The sequence below is a fragment of the Tympanuchus pallidicinctus genome, unplaced genomic scaffold (genome assembly GCF_026119805.1).
Source record: "Tympanuchus pallidicinctus isolate F22 unplaced genomic scaffold, pur_lepc_1.0 scaffold15, whole genome shotgun sequence".
Classification (NCBI taxonomy): Eukaryota; Metazoa; Chordata; class Aves; order Galliformes; family Phasianidae; genus Tympanuchus; species Tympanuchus pallidicinctus.
The window spans coordinates 34,501,086-34,515,667 of NW_026294669.1; the positions used below are offsets into that span (position 1 = coordinate 34,501,086).

Below are 14,582 nucleotides of genomic sequence, written 5' to 3' on the forward strand. Positions count from 1 at the left end.
TCGGACGTGCTGGATTTACTAAGCATGTGCACAGGGCAGCTGTCCCGCATGCACTGCATCTCTAAGCAGACATGCTGGCAACGCCTGCAGCACAGCATTACACCGCACACAGCTTTCACAGCATTTCCAGCCCCTTCTTGAGGAGCACTGCCATCCTCAAGGCACTGTGAGTTTATTGCTTTTAATGGAAGCGTGGTTTGCAGCTTATGGGAGCTTTATATCAAGTTAGAGATGGGACACCCAAAGCACTCAGCTGCATTCTCTTAGGGCCTACGTGCTCCATCAGCCAGCTAAAAGAAAAGTTGGCACGTGCAGACAGGCTTGACATTTTCTAAGTACAGTTGTAGCACTCACGAGAAAGCACGCCCACTACGTTTGCTGTAAGGTTGATTAAGGAGCAATATATCCCGCTTCCTAAAGTACTCAAAGCCCCAGCATTTGCATACAGATGTACATTTTGTTCCAGATACTGAACAGGAGATTTGCATTGATGTTATTGCGTTTATGTTTTCCTGCTGTGTTTCCTCCTCTTTCATGAATTTGCTTACCATTTAGTTGACCGATAGAATCTTGACCTTAACTTGCCCTACCAGCCCCAGTCTAGACATGTTCAAAGCTGAGCCCTGGCACTGCTCCCTTTTGTACCAGACTTTAATCGGCTGTAAGACATTTGCCACTGCCACCGAGGAGCTTTAAGCAATCAAAAAGCTCTAAAAATTTAATCTCACGTCACAAATAGAACTTACATAATAAAGCCAATGGTTAAATATTAACCTAAGACATTTTAGAGTCGCCACTTTTGCTTCTGACGAGCAACCAAAGGAAAGCTACATGTATTATATTACACCCCCAAAGCTTGGTTAAAGACAATTAAGGCTGCAAAACCAAGAACTGAAAAGGTAAGAGAAAGTCAGAACAACTTTTCATCCCCTTTTCCTCTCTGCTTTAGGTGGCTGTACTATGATGCTGCTTCTCATTCTGTGATCACATCCTATTCCCGCTGGGCCCAAGGCTCATTCAGCGATTGGGCTGTTGTTGAACATTTCATTTTTTTTCCCCTTCATCCACCCCGTGGCCCCCAGGCCGTATTCTTCAAATTCCATTCAAACACCACAATTATTAACTTCCTCTGGGCATTCCTATCATGTTCTCTCCCAAACATCCACAGATTCATCTTCACCCCTTTCTCCACCCCTGGTGAGCATCAGTGTGTCATCCCCCTTATATTAAAGCAGGAGAAAAAGAGACAGAATCAAAACGACCATAACTATTCTCAAAGCTGCAACTCCTTCCCATGCCTCCCTTCATCTGTAATGAGCAGGCAGGGAAAGATCTCATGCGTTGCTCAGACATTTCCTCCTTTGGGAAAAAGTATTGTCAGTGGAAATATCCCAGCAGCACTTGTGCTACAAAACAGTTGAAAGAAGAGGCCACAATTTCCAAGAAACCAAGGAGACAGCATTAACTTTAAATGAGCACAGAGCCTAGCAGAGGTAGAGCAGCACCCAGACAGAGCATCTGTGCTTTATGCATGTAACCACAGGCAGCTAGATGGACCTTTCCTTTGCTAAGGAACGGAAAGAAAGAAAAAAGGATCATGAATAGAGAAATAAACTTCATTGCCACACCAATAAGCTGTGGTGTGGGCATAACTGCATTGAGCTTTAGGTCTGTGCTTTAGTTCCCCAAATACTTGATTCTGTATGACATCCTGGCTAGGGGAAGCAAGCCGAAGGGAAGATGTCTAGCAGCATTATCCCTACCAACAGCTAAGAATTTTGGCACAATTATTGGGCTGTTGTTGTGTTAGGAGCAAGGCCTGACCAAGTTCTATTCCATGAGTCAGCAGTGCTCCAGACCACAGGCTAAATGCTTTTAAAGCAGGAATTGATTTGAACAATGTTCACACCTATTTCTTTTCATTCTTACAGGCCATGATGATCTCTGCTTCTGTCCTATAATATATGGAGCCCAGCAGTCACCTGAGCAGTTTGTCTTGGTGGAACAGGCACTCTGCTGACTGCAACAGACCAGCAGTCAGCTCAAGTCTGGTGACTTATAGGTAGAAGCAAAGCAGCTGCATTTGTGCGAGCCTCTTTTCCTCTCGGGGCCTCACTTTCCCCTCCAACCTTTGTCTCCTGATTCTTTATTTTCACAAACACTGTAGGGCAGGGTTTCCCTGCCTCCTGTTTGCCCAGGGCTTAGCACAATGGCTGGTCTGTCAAGCCTCAAGCATCTACAGGAGACTTGAGGGCTGGCCCCTGCACACACTTCCTTGTTGCTTGGCCCACATCTCAGTCGCCTGCAGCCCTGCACGGACACCTTGACGCTGCATACCTACATTCAGTTGAGCTGGAAGGGACCTTTAAAGGCCATCTGGTCCAACTCCCCTACAGAGAACGAGACACCTACAGCTCTATTAGGTGCTCAAAGCGCCGTCCAGCCTCACCTTGGATATCTGCAGAGCATCCACTTCCTCTCTGGGCAACCTTGTTCCCATGCCTCACCACCCTTATTTTAAAAAACTTCATTATATTCAACCTAAATCCCCCTCTTTTAGTTTGAAACCGTTTCCCTTTCTTTTTCCAGCAGGGCCATGCTCCATCCTTACATCCCCCAGCTTGCACTGTAGCAGGGGCTGCCACAACCCAGGTGCACACCTTTTCATTTGGGTTTGCTGAACCTCACGAGGTTCACCTGTGCCCACTGCTCAGCCTGTCTAGCTCCCTCTAGATGGCATCCCATCCCTCTGATGTGTTATGCATGTTATGGGGGCTGTGTCAAACACCTTACTAAAATCCACACAGATGACATCAGCCAGCTCTTCCCTTGTCCACTGATGCAGTTAAACATCCTGCTGTTTTGATCCGTTCTGTGGTGAGCACATGTCAGTGCCCAGAGTTCCCTGCTCCAGCACACAGATTCCTGGGCCATATTCAGTTCAGAAGTTCTGCTGGTCCTTCCTCCATTCCCTTTTATACAGGATAGTCTCACCTTCAGGAGAGCTGACAGTCAAGTTGTTTTCAACAGCAGTATAGATGCTTCAAATGCATCTTCAAAAATAGCTAGGACAACCCTCAGTACAATCAAACAAGGGAGCTTCTATGTTAGGTGAAGAGAAACACCAGTTCGGAGTTGTTTCCCTTCTATCTCTTTACATTTGGCCATCTATCAAAAAAATAGAGCAGGGCCCATGCAGTGCTATATTGTGCATTTCCATGCTTGGATCTAGAGCTATTTCTGCTCTCAGAGGACAGCCCAGAAAAGCCAGGCATCAAGGAAGCCTGGGTGCAGCCCATACACGAGACCATAAGCCAACAGCTTGGAGCACAAACTGTACTGTGTCCTTTGGCATTGTCCAAAGCATTCCCTTTGGCTGCTAAATAAGAACAGGACAACTTGAGGGCGGGGGGGGGGGGGGGGGAGCCTCACAAAAGCAACCCCACTGATGCCAGATTCCAGTCCTGGCTCAAGAGTGGTCTGAGGACAGTCTGCGTGCTCAGCACAGATCCTTCCAGGAGGCTGTGCTTCAAGTCTCTAAACCAGTTGTAGGCAAGCAGGCAGGCTAATCTCAGCTGTACTAAGCACCAGCAGATTTCTCTTATTTATAAGAGATGGGTCAAACAAACATGTGAAGTTATGCATTGCCTTGTTTTAATATTCCAGAGCCCTATCATTCGGCAATATTTTAAAAATTTCTTAACTTAAACAAGAAAGTCTTATTTCTAAGCTTCATTTAATATGCAGATCAGACTTCATTTGGAGCACTAGAAGCGGAGTTTGTGCTAGAAGTCATGCTACAGCAAGGGAGTGTTCTTATCTACTTGTGTTACACCCTGTTTCTACTTTGTGGGAGCAAAGAGAAGGGATGCTGGCTGGGAGGAAAGGCCTGACCTTCACTCCATGCTGTAAGCTGCCAGAAAAGTGCTCTGGGGGCTCTGGAGTTAAGTCACTTAATGTGCTTTTTCCTCATCCCATTACAACGTTCCTTATTTCCCCCACAGCACTCTTATTTTGAGTTGCTATGACAATTTGCAGCATTACTTTACTATACACAGACTGTATGCAGAGATCAAGAGACAGACTTCTTCTCTGGGTTTTAATAAACTCAGGCCTCGAGTAGGAAAACTACATTCAGTCCTGCTGATTACCTGTACTAGTGGGCTAGTTAGATGCTCTAATCCATCTTTGGTGCAATGTCATCCCAGTGCACACATATAGCTCACAGCCTAGCAAACCTACAAGGTGAACCAGTAACACTAAATAAAAAGCCAGTGCACCCAAGGCTGTGTTGTATCCCCCCCTCAGCATGTGGAAGCAATTTGAGGGAGTTTACAACTTAATGCAGAAGGAGACTGAGCAGAGAGGGAAAGATTCAAACAGGGATTTCAGGATCATGTGCTGTCTGATAAAGAGACAAGAAGAGTCAGGCCTGTCCTTTGCTTTAAATGCATCATCTTGAGGATGAGTTGCACACACGCACTCCCTTCAGTCACTCCAAAATTAAGCTGCTCCTGAAGAGCCAAGTCCTCCAAAAAAAAAAAAAAAAGCTATAAACACCACGCATTTCTGATCCTTCAAACTAGCCCAGAAAGGCTTCTTTTCAGTCACTAGCAAAACCTGAAGTAATTACTTTAATCCTGCTTTGAAGAGGAGAAACAAACGGCTGTATGTGTGCCCTCTGGTTTCTAATCAGGGTGATCCAAAGAGACACTCGAGGCGCATTTCTGCTGGCAGCAGCCAGCTATGGAGCACATGCTGTTCCCAGACACCTAGCTAACCACACAGGGGCTCCGGGGCCAGACCCTCCAGGGGTATAACTCACCCTGACAGCACTGCCCACTTACCGCAGCTGAAGATCTAGCAGTTCTGCGTCTATCCTTCTATGCTTCGTTTCAGTCTGGCTCTTCTTTCGCCCACGTTTTCTCAGAACATCAGCACTGATGAAACCTGCAAACGTAACACCCATAGTTTTGCCATTAAGGCTCGTAGCAACGTGCTTGCGGCCATCTTCATGCTTATCTGATAAGCAAATGCTTTATGGAAACAATTATGTCCTATTTGTATTGCCTTACATTAGCATACTCTGAAGGGCTAAGGCTCTCTTCCCCCCACCTCCATCAAGAAGTCATTCAAAACAGAAAAAGAAACTGGATATTAGCTGGCTCAGCAGGGGGAACCACTCAACATTCTTTGCTTAAGAGGAGGGACAAAAAGAGGTTATTGTAACTTGGAGTGGACAATTGCAGAATCGGTTGTTTCAGTACAAACCTGTTGTCTCCGTGCAATAGGCTGCATTAGAAAGGCTCTGTCCTGAAGATACCTGCTGACTATAAGTTATCCGCATAGCAGCACAGACAGCCTACAGAGCCAAGCTTCCTCAAAGGCTTATAACCTTTCTACTACCAAGTTGTCTGCGGGTAGGCAAAAGCTAAGCAAGTACAATACCACGTTGTTTCCTTCTGTGCTAATGAATCTCATCAGCAGACACCCTCCTGGCCTCAGAGACAGAGCACAAAACACCCATTGACCAACCAGCCCAAGCCACGAAGTCAAACCTAACGGTGCACTTGTTTGTGGCCAGCTTGACCACTCTGCTGGCTTTATTTTGTTTATCTCCCACACCTGGGTTAATCGCTGCAATTGAGTGATTCACTTGCTGCTAAGGGATGTAAATGAAGCAGGAAAAAAGGAAGGGGAAAGAACTGGGTGGGCTGCAGAGGCAGTAGGAAAAGCAGGACCAGCTGCATCCTGCATAAATGCAGGTCAGCTGAAAAGTATAGTATGCACTTGAAAAAGTTAATGGAGCAAATTCAATAGCAGAGGTGGGATTGTTGATGTTTTTGCTCGCTGCTCCGGTGAGTCCTGGCAGCTCTGTCAGCATCCTGGCCATGCAGCACGCCCATGTTTTGAGCACATGAGCCTGTGGGCTGGAGCGTTGTCCTGCCACCCCTCGGTCTCTCTTGCAATGGAAGTGGGTCATTCTGTACTTTCAGAGTACAGGGAATGATAAGATCAGCTGATAGAGCTCCTTCTCAGGCGTTTTTTATCAAGCACAAGCAAAGTTAACAGCTGCCCAGCTTTCTTGTCAGAATGAATATACAAGTGCTGCTCGGAACGGCAAGAGACCTGCCCTGAAAGCTCACTTAATGAAGGCAGAGTGTTTTATTGTCTTCATGCTACTCTGAGAGGTTCTCAGAGCTGCAAGCAATGGCCAGGTTGAGTGCGTGGATGGGTCTAGATTTTACCACAGAGCTCAGCAGCCTTCTTTCTAGGTGTAAGAAACAAGTCAGCTTTCTCTGTTAGAAGAGAGTTTGTGAAGCAGAACTGGACCAGCTGAAAGGATCTTTCATTACCGTGGGTGTTACCACCATCAAATGACAAACCTGCTGTTTGGGCTTGTGTCTGAACACAAGTAATTGCTTTGGTTTGTTTCTTTATTCAGCATCAATCTGCTTTTAGAATGAAAAGCCACTGATGGCCAATTCATCAGAGCTCAGCCCATTGCCACCAAAAGTGCAGAAGTCTTTGGATAAATGGCATAGCCATTTCAGCAAACAAATCTGGTGTTAGGCTACATCTTCCATGTCGCATAGCCCTTCAGCCTCTGGACCACATGCTCAGCAGTTGTTTAGAGTGCAATGAAAAGAATAATCCTTCACTTCTGAAATAGCATACGCAGATACACTCTGTCATTGGCACCAGCACAGCCCTTTCCCTTTGGAAATATAATGGTTTGCACTACCAGGCATGTGGAGTCCTGACATCCCTACGTGCGAGCTGTTATGTCTCATTAAGATGGTCTCCTCTTTTCTGTCAGCACCTACAATAAGATATGGACAAACGCCCAGAAAGACCTTGACACCCGACTCCAGACAGAGAGAGAACATTTCCTCCAGCCGGAGAAGGACCGTGTGAAAGCATTCAGGATGCTGTCTGCTTCCTACATCGAGTACCTACAGATCTTCCATCACCTGGAGGAGGCCCACAGCCACCTCATTCACCAGCAGAAACGGGCAGCGATTCGGAAAGTGCTGGATGGAGTGATTGGCCGGATCCTGGAGGTGAAGAAAGAGATGGTGGAGCTGGAGAACTCGGAGTTTCATTACACTGATAATATCATTGAAGATCTAAAGCTTCTCCCGGTAGGTCTGCCTTGATTATAAGGCAAAATCTTGAGGCTGTGCTGTAAAAGCAGCGTGAGAAATGAGCTGTTAACAGCTACTTACTTCTCTCGCAGACAGCTCCACCTATTGTCACGTTTAGGTACCACTGATAACAGCTCTTAAATAATTGAAGCTTCAAGTACGGCTGCTTTCTGGATTTCAGCTATAACTTGAGATAAATTGCCTCCTATGCAGCATTAATCTGAGATACGCAGCCATAGTACTGGCTGAAATTGCACGCGTAGTTCACGCTGCAAACTTAGGCTAGCAATTGCCAAGAATTTCAACCATCCCTTCACTTTTAAGCACAGCAGAGCATTATTTTGAGCTATGAGAAGGCATACTGGAGAGTATAAACACACCTGTGGGGGAACTGATCCTTCAAGTGGTATTCAGAAATCATTAAGGGTTGCTCTTTTCGTGACTTATCAGTAAATCCACCTGCAGGGGAGAGTTGGCAAGCCTGAAAAGCAATGTTTGACATCTAGTAAAAGCCAAGCACGAATTCAAATCCCTGTGCCACACCTTTGTTTTAGGAAGGCATGAAGTGCCTAGCTACTACAAAAATAAAAGGAAAAATAAAATGAAAAGAGCTGAAGAAGTTTTGTACCATGTTTCCTCTCCTTTTTGCTATATTGCTAAGGAGAGGCAGGGCCAAGTTTCATCTTCGTCTGATTTTTGTACAATTGCCTTCCAGCACTCAGTGACTCCATTTACTAGGGTAATTATAAAGGTATTTGGATACACACATCCCATACGGAGCTGGGTGTTGCATAAAAGGCTGCAAATTTGACGTGAGGATAAACATCTTAAATCTGATCTTTCAGTGTTGGGCCTCAAAAAGAGATTATGAAGAGAAGCTGTCCGTGTGCTCCCCACTCCTGCCTGTCTCGGTATTATGGCTTGGATTTCATCTTTGCATTCAGTAAAACTCACAGCCCAGAATTTCTGGTGATTAAAGCCCAGGTTAGCTAGCTGAGCAGCTCCTCATCCCTGCACTGACTCATCGTATGCAAGGTCATCCAGACAAACCACTTGCTCTGAGCAGCCTGGTCTGGTTGTTGGCGACCCTGCAACACAGCAGGGGGTTGAAACTAGAGGATCTTGGAGGTTCTTTTCAAGCCAGGCCATTCTATGATTCAATACAATACAAACAACAGGTTATGCCACTGCAGCGTCTTCACTTTTGGGGCATTTCTGTCTGCCTGCCCACGTCTTATTCCAAATCTCAAGAGTGACATTCTGTAGGAGAAGAGTTGGTAGAAATGTGAATTGTTTACATCCTCTCAATGATGGAAATGAATAAAGACAACCTCTTCTAATCAGGCCTGATTGCGAGTAGTAACTGAGATATCCCAGTCATTGGCAGTGTAAAAATACCTGAAGGCAAACTGAATTATATGCTTTGGTTCCTTGTAAGGGTTCCAAAAAATGCAGGAGAACTGATCTATTTTTCATGCTGATTAGAAAAAGAAGTGGGATGATCACACAGCCAGAGGTATTCAATTCCACAGAAATCATGTTTAAATTACTGGCAGCCCTGCCAAATGTTTTAACAGTTCCATAATATAATTGAGCCATTATCGAAAGAAAGATTTCTGGTCTGCTATGGTTCAGATACTGGGCTGATTTATTTATTGTTGTTGAATTAGGACTTAAGTGATTGCAAAGTAACAGCTCGGCAGCTGTAACAGAGCTCAGGTTCCCTAACACTCCAAAAAAATTCAATAATCTCACTGCCATTTAATTGCTTTGCAAAGGTGTGCAGCTAATAAGTAATATGATTTTCATGCAGTTTTAAAAAGCACCCCACAACTATTTTTTCCTATAGGAAGACACAGAAATACCTATCCCAAAGTATTTTATTAAGGAGAATCTGGAAGGCTTGCAGCAGAGAGAGAAAACTCTGGATGAGATTTTGTTGAATGCCGGATTGGCAACACAGGTAAGCATGCCATGTAGCTACACAATAACATGCTTAATTTTGTAGCTTATAGCCATGCATGTCTGAGCGTGAGCCACTGAAGTAAGAAGTATTTTTATGGTAGTTAAGTCCATTTGAAGATGAGGCTCAAACGGAAAGTTGCATTGAGTTTTTCTGCCTAACAATACCCAGTCACATCTCAAGCCTAAGGCTGCAGAAATGAATTGACTCCGTGTGTGCGAGTGTCAGAGAAAGGGCAGCGCTTGGCTCAAGCTTAGAAGCTGCTTTATTTACCCAGCTAACTCTCCTCACATAATCAGTCCTACTGAAATCAAGGTGAGCTTCAGTTTTACTGAGCCAGGGTTTCTGGCTGGAATGGGCAAAACTCAGAGTTCAGGTCAGCACAGCAGCATTCAGTTGTTTATAACCTCCAAACAATGACTGCAGTCTCTTTCATACAGCCATCGAGCTGCAGCTGCTAGGAGGAGTAGAAAATTGGGTTTTGGCAGAGCAGAAGTCATTATGGAGAAGTACATGAGTGCTCTGGTGAAGACTGTTCTGGATTTGATATACTTCTGACCTCTTGGAAATGGCCCGCTGCCCGCAAGCAGCCCTCTCACCTCCTGAAATAAACAACTGGGCTGCTGTGTCTGCAGAGTGAGGTTTGTAGATGCTGCAGCCATAAGAGACGGTCCTGATCAGACCCACAGCCACCGAATCCTCCGCAGTAATTGTGCTGCTGGGGGAAGTCTGCTTCCCTGCTGGGTATGTGGTAGCATTGATCCCACAGAGCGACCGAGGGAAGGTTCCCAGGCACAGAAAGAAGCAGTCTGCAGAGGCAGAACACAGATTACTTTGATGGGCAGCTGCAGCCCCGCTGGCCTCCACAGTAAATTTATGGGTAAATTCTGTAATGGTCTGATGTCGGTCTGTGGAAATCCTCTGTTACTTCTTGGAGTCTTTTTGTTTCCCACAGTTCTGTTCTCATTCCTTTTCAGCATGGCAGCCATGAGCAGGTGAGTCTTTCCAGTGTGCAGCCAGCTCACCTGCGAGCACCATGCTCTGGCAGGGTCCAGGTTCCCTTTGCCAGGCTGTCACAACAAGATTCAATAAACATGAAGAAAACAATCTCATATGAACCCACTGTGAATCCCATGCCTTGTGCTATACTCCAGTTCCACCACTGCTGCGATTGCTGGAGGGTTATCAGCACCTCTGTATGCATCACAGCAAGCTGTGTACGCTCAGGAAATCCTGACTGCTGTGCAGCAGAGCACTGTGCTGCTGAGTGTCCATGGCAGCACTGTTACAAACAGCTGAGAGTACACACAAAACTCTGGAGTTTTATCAGAGGACACGGGCTTATTAAAGGAATCTGCTGCACAGACCATTTGTTCTCCTGTGTATTTCCATTGTAGAAAGCCCTGCTGAAAATGTTGTATAGCGAGCTCCACACAATATATATAGAAGCACTGAATGTGAACTGTCTCCAATAGGGGGATTAATGTCAGGAAAGGACAGTAATTCAGCCTTTCCATGGGGAACACGAGGCACTGATGAGTTCTCAGAAGTGGGAAGGAGGAGTTCTCTCCAGCTGCCCTGTTCTGACATGCTTTTTTCCCTAAGTCAGACCTTCTGACCAGGTCTGGCTAGCTCAAATCAGCCTGTTGTTTCACTCAGCAAAAGAGCTGAAGATCCAGCAGCTCATCCAGGAACCCATCCCTACAGAAACCAGAGGAAAAATAAAATAATAAAAAAGAAGACATTGCACAGCCCAAGGAGTTTTTCTTTTAGTGGGAGAAAGCTCTATGGTTCTTCATGCCTTTTCTCCCAAATGGGTAACGCTTAGCAGGTAGCATAAACCATTTGTGTTTCCCACTATAGGATGAGGAGTTCCTTGCTGCTCAGAGGTGTGCCCCAGAGTTTTAGCATCTCTTTTCTCTCCATCTTCCACCCATTCATTCTGCTATGTCCAGTCTCGCCACCTACCTACCTGGGATGCCACAGAAACGACAGCAGTGTGTCAGGCTCACTTTCTCCTCAAAAATTGTCTCTGGAGGTAGCAAATTTCAAAAATACCGCATGATGGCCCTGCAAGAAGAGTCTCTGCTGTTTGTAGCAGAGATGTTTTGTCTTAGAAGGTTTCCACTAAAGGTTAATTCACTGTCTCATCTGCTAACTGAGGTAGGCAGTTAACAAAACCGCTCTGCTTTGTCCTTTCCTCTTTGGCTGCGCTGCTGAAGAAACCTGTCAAGGCCATGACATTTGAAGAAGCCATTAAAATGATCCAGGTGGCAGAGCGGGCTCGCCAAGGCCGGCGTCGAGCATTATTCATGAAGCAAATCTACCTTGAACAGAAGAGAAAAAGACATACAAAACTTCGGGAACAGGCTGGTCCAAATCCAGATGACGCCGCCACCTGCATTCAAAAGGTGAGAGCTTTGATGTAACGAGAGTTCTGCCGAGAGCAAGGGACAATATGTTTTATTCAGAAGAACAGCGGTAGAGAGAGCAACACAGCTCATGGGGTGGGAAACACTCTGAATGGATTGCTCTCAGGGTGTTTAGCAAGGTGAAATACATCATTTAAGCCACTTAAAAAAATGAGCCATAACCCTAGAGGTGAGATCAATGGAAACAACTCTGCTCCGGCGGTGCAGGATGACTCTATAACCTACATGTTGTTTTTCTGCTCTGATTTTTATGACCTCAATTGCTCTTTCTGGCATCACCTTGAAATGCAGTGCCTTTTCCTGGGGTCCCTGGGGAAAGAGTTCATTTCATATCTTGAGAAAAATGAGAATGCTAAATTCCAGGAAAATTCCTTATGCATGAGTAATTTGGAATAATTCAGCCTGATGAGAACAGGAATTCACTCTAAATCCTTAAACACTTTCTGAACCCTGATGTTGTTGTGCTAGAAGATAGGTCTGCCAGTGCGAGAGGATAACAAACTTAAGAATTTCTTTTTTAAAGAACACAGCAGCTGCTAACCTGTTAAAGAGTAATAGTTTCAATTGTATATTGTGCCCTTCCTTCCTCTATTTGTTTTTTCCTCTGTCTGCCACAACAAAGGAAGCTGTAACGAGGCCCATTTATCTCATTAGAGTTTTGTTTACAATTCAGGTTTGGCGAGGATATATCCAGCGCAAGAAAACAGAGAAAATGAGAGAAGAGGAAATGATATTTCTGGGGATGGTAAGTGGTGCTGTCTAGAGAACATAAAGTACCATAGCCTGTTTGTTCTTCAGACTTTCCTAATTTAACAGAAGACAAGAAATTAATTTCTAAGAGTCTTCCCTACTTAAAAGGAGTCTCTAAGGAATGCAGAACTAAACAGAAATGATAGATGGCACAGAAGTACCTCAATTTGTCTTAAGCTCTTGTGCTTTGTGTACACAGTGCACATGGCAGAAGGGGACAGTTTAGAGTTTGCCTCAGGAATGTGATGCAGGCATGACAGAGAAAGGGAATTCTATTATCATTTTTTAATTCAGAGGGCCAAGACAATTGAAGAATTAAAAGAGCAGTGTCTTCTCACAATCTTTTGCAACCTAGCGTGTGCGTATGGCAAGAGAAGGGAAAGGGACATTAGAATTACCACACTGCAATGTCAGTGTAGGAACAGAGAACCTAAATATTGCAGAATTATAGGGAAGTCTGTGGTCAGGTAGATTGCATAGGGTGAAAGTGAAATGAAAGTGACCCTACTGACAAGGCAGACAGAGAGAGGAATCTCCCCCAACCCAGAACGCACATCATCTCCCACCATCACCCTTCCTTCAAGTCCTTGTGAAGCTGCTTCTTCCACCTGCCTCGCAGAGGATCCATCTTTGCTTTTCATTTGGTTTATTTATTATAGCTCTTAAATGATCATTTGAAAAACAATGATTTAATTTTCAATGAAAATACGCTTTCTGCTTCTCCCAGAGAGTTTGAAAGATTTCCTTAGCCAGCAATGGGATTACACTTCAGTAGGTTATGGCTCTTATGAAAGCTAGTTGTACCTGCAGCAGACATCTGCCAAACACATGTCATCAGTTAAGAATGACCATGAAATCTTATCCGTAGGAAGTAGCATGTGCATTTATCTGAGTTTCACCAAGTTAAATACAGATACACTGTTATGGATTATTGCCTTTCGTATCTGCTAGTCATTAACAGTAAGCGTGGCCAGCTTAGGTAACCAGAGCTTGACTTCTGATTCTGACTCTCTTTAAGACAAAGATTTTAAGTGGCATAGACTAAATGAGGAATGTTTGGAACGTACTGAAAATATATATTAGACAATATACCTTCTGCAAAACAAGGGATCATTTCCTATCAAATCCCATAACAGTTTCTCACAAGTCTTCACAGCCAAGCACTCCTCTCGCAGTGGCAATGGAAGGAGTAACAGATCACTAGGGCATAAATAGCCACCTACTGCATTTTATGAGAAGGAAGATCTATTTGATCACAGGGATGGAGGGAATTCAAACCAAACACATGGATTGAATTCATTTCCTGACCTCCAGTTAGGAGCGAGAGAATTGATGTTTTCAGTTCTGCACTCAGACTCATTACTCTTTATCAAGTATATTATCAAAATAAGCGGGAGAGGGAGGAAGAATACCTCTAAATAAAAATAATCTGTTCATATTGCTGGTATTTTTATATTTCCCCGTTGTGTTCCACTTTTACTTTTCATGCCACATTCCCATCCATGCTCTCCAAAGGAAATGAATGGCAAGAAAGCATGGGTTCCCACTGATAGATAGGCAGCGAGCTCCAAAGGTCAAGTCTCTTTGATGTATGATCATGTCAGCCCTCTAAAAAATGACCACAGATCTTCATGTGTAAATATGTTGAATTTGCTTTTCTAATGCTGCACGACACAGATAAATTAGAAGCTCTAGCCATCCATTACTCCAAGTCCATCCCAAAGGAGACCTGACTTTTACTGCGATAAATGTAATTTCTCTTGTAATTATAGTTATTTTTAAAATGTGGGTGTTGCTTTCATGTAAAGAGTGCCTGACAAAAACAGCTAGACCATTTGAAGTTCTGAATAACGATTTGTGGAAAAATTCAGTCACGTTCATCTCAGAAGTCTGCAAATACATGCAACAAGGAGAGTTCAACCTTTTGCTTAACTCGGTATTATTTTCCTTACTGTCTCCTCACTTCAGAAAAATTTACGTTTGTTTTCTGGAATTTGATTCTATTTCTTTTGCCCGATGACAGAGTAGAAGTCTGTATTCCAGAGATTTTTCTTGGCTCACAACTAAGGCCTCATTATTATTATTATTTATTAAAGCTTAATTGCAGAAACAGCATGATTCCCTCAGCACATGTTTTTCTAAATCTCCGATAAATCACAATTTGCAATACCAGTTTAATTTGGAAAGAGAAGCAAGCCTCACTAGGAGCACATATATCTTGATAACTGTATCCTGACCTATTTCCTGATCTTCCTGACATTGCTGCCATACTGCTGTTAACTCCCAGCA

At 44.3% G+C, this 14,582-nt stretch overlaps 2 protein-coding genes and 1 long non-coding RNA gene across 5 annotated transcripts in view; 1 reads left to right on the top strand and 2 right to left on the bottom strand.

The window, feature by feature from the left end:
* Positions 1-5,624, bottom strand: part of ACKR3 (atypical chemokine receptor 3) — a 48,114-nt gene extending 42,490 nt beyond the window's left edge. Inside the window, exons 1-2 of one of the 2 annotated variants that reach the window (XR_008204852.1) lie at positions 5,272-5,624; positions 4,848-4,950 (exon numbers count right to left, since the gene is read on the bottom strand). The gene's annotated coding sequence lies outside the window, so the exon portion shown is untranslated. The remainder of the gene's footprint in view (positions 1-4,847; positions 4,951-5,271) is intronic. The other variant, XR_008204853.1, reaches the window with a different exon arrangement.
* Positions 1-14,582, top strand: part of IQCA1 (IQ motif containing with AAA domain 1) — an 85,142-nt gene that overhangs the window by 421 nt on the left and 70,139 nt on the right. The window contains exons 2-5 of the mRNA XM_052675893.1: positions 6,821-7,145; positions 8,998-9,111; positions 11,334-11,522; positions 12,217-12,288. Of these exons, the coding sequence (XP_052531853.1) occupies positions 6,821-7,145; positions 8,998-9,111; positions 11,334-11,522; positions 12,217-12,288 (700 nt within the window). The remainder of the gene's footprint in view (positions 1-6,820; positions 7,146-8,997; positions 9,112-11,333; positions 11,523-12,216; positions 12,289-14,582) is intronic.
* Positions 11,346-14,582, bottom strand: part of LOC128077159 (uncharacterized) — a 63,490-nt gene continuing 60,253 nt past the window's right edge. Inside the window, exon 5 of one of the 2 annotated variants that reach the window (XR_008204861.1) lies at positions 11,346-11,438. This is a non-coding gene — a long non-coding RNA (uncharacterized LOC128077159). Of the gene's footprint in view, positions 11,510-14,582 lie in introns of both variants that reach the window. The other variant, XR_008204860.1, reaches the window with a different exon arrangement.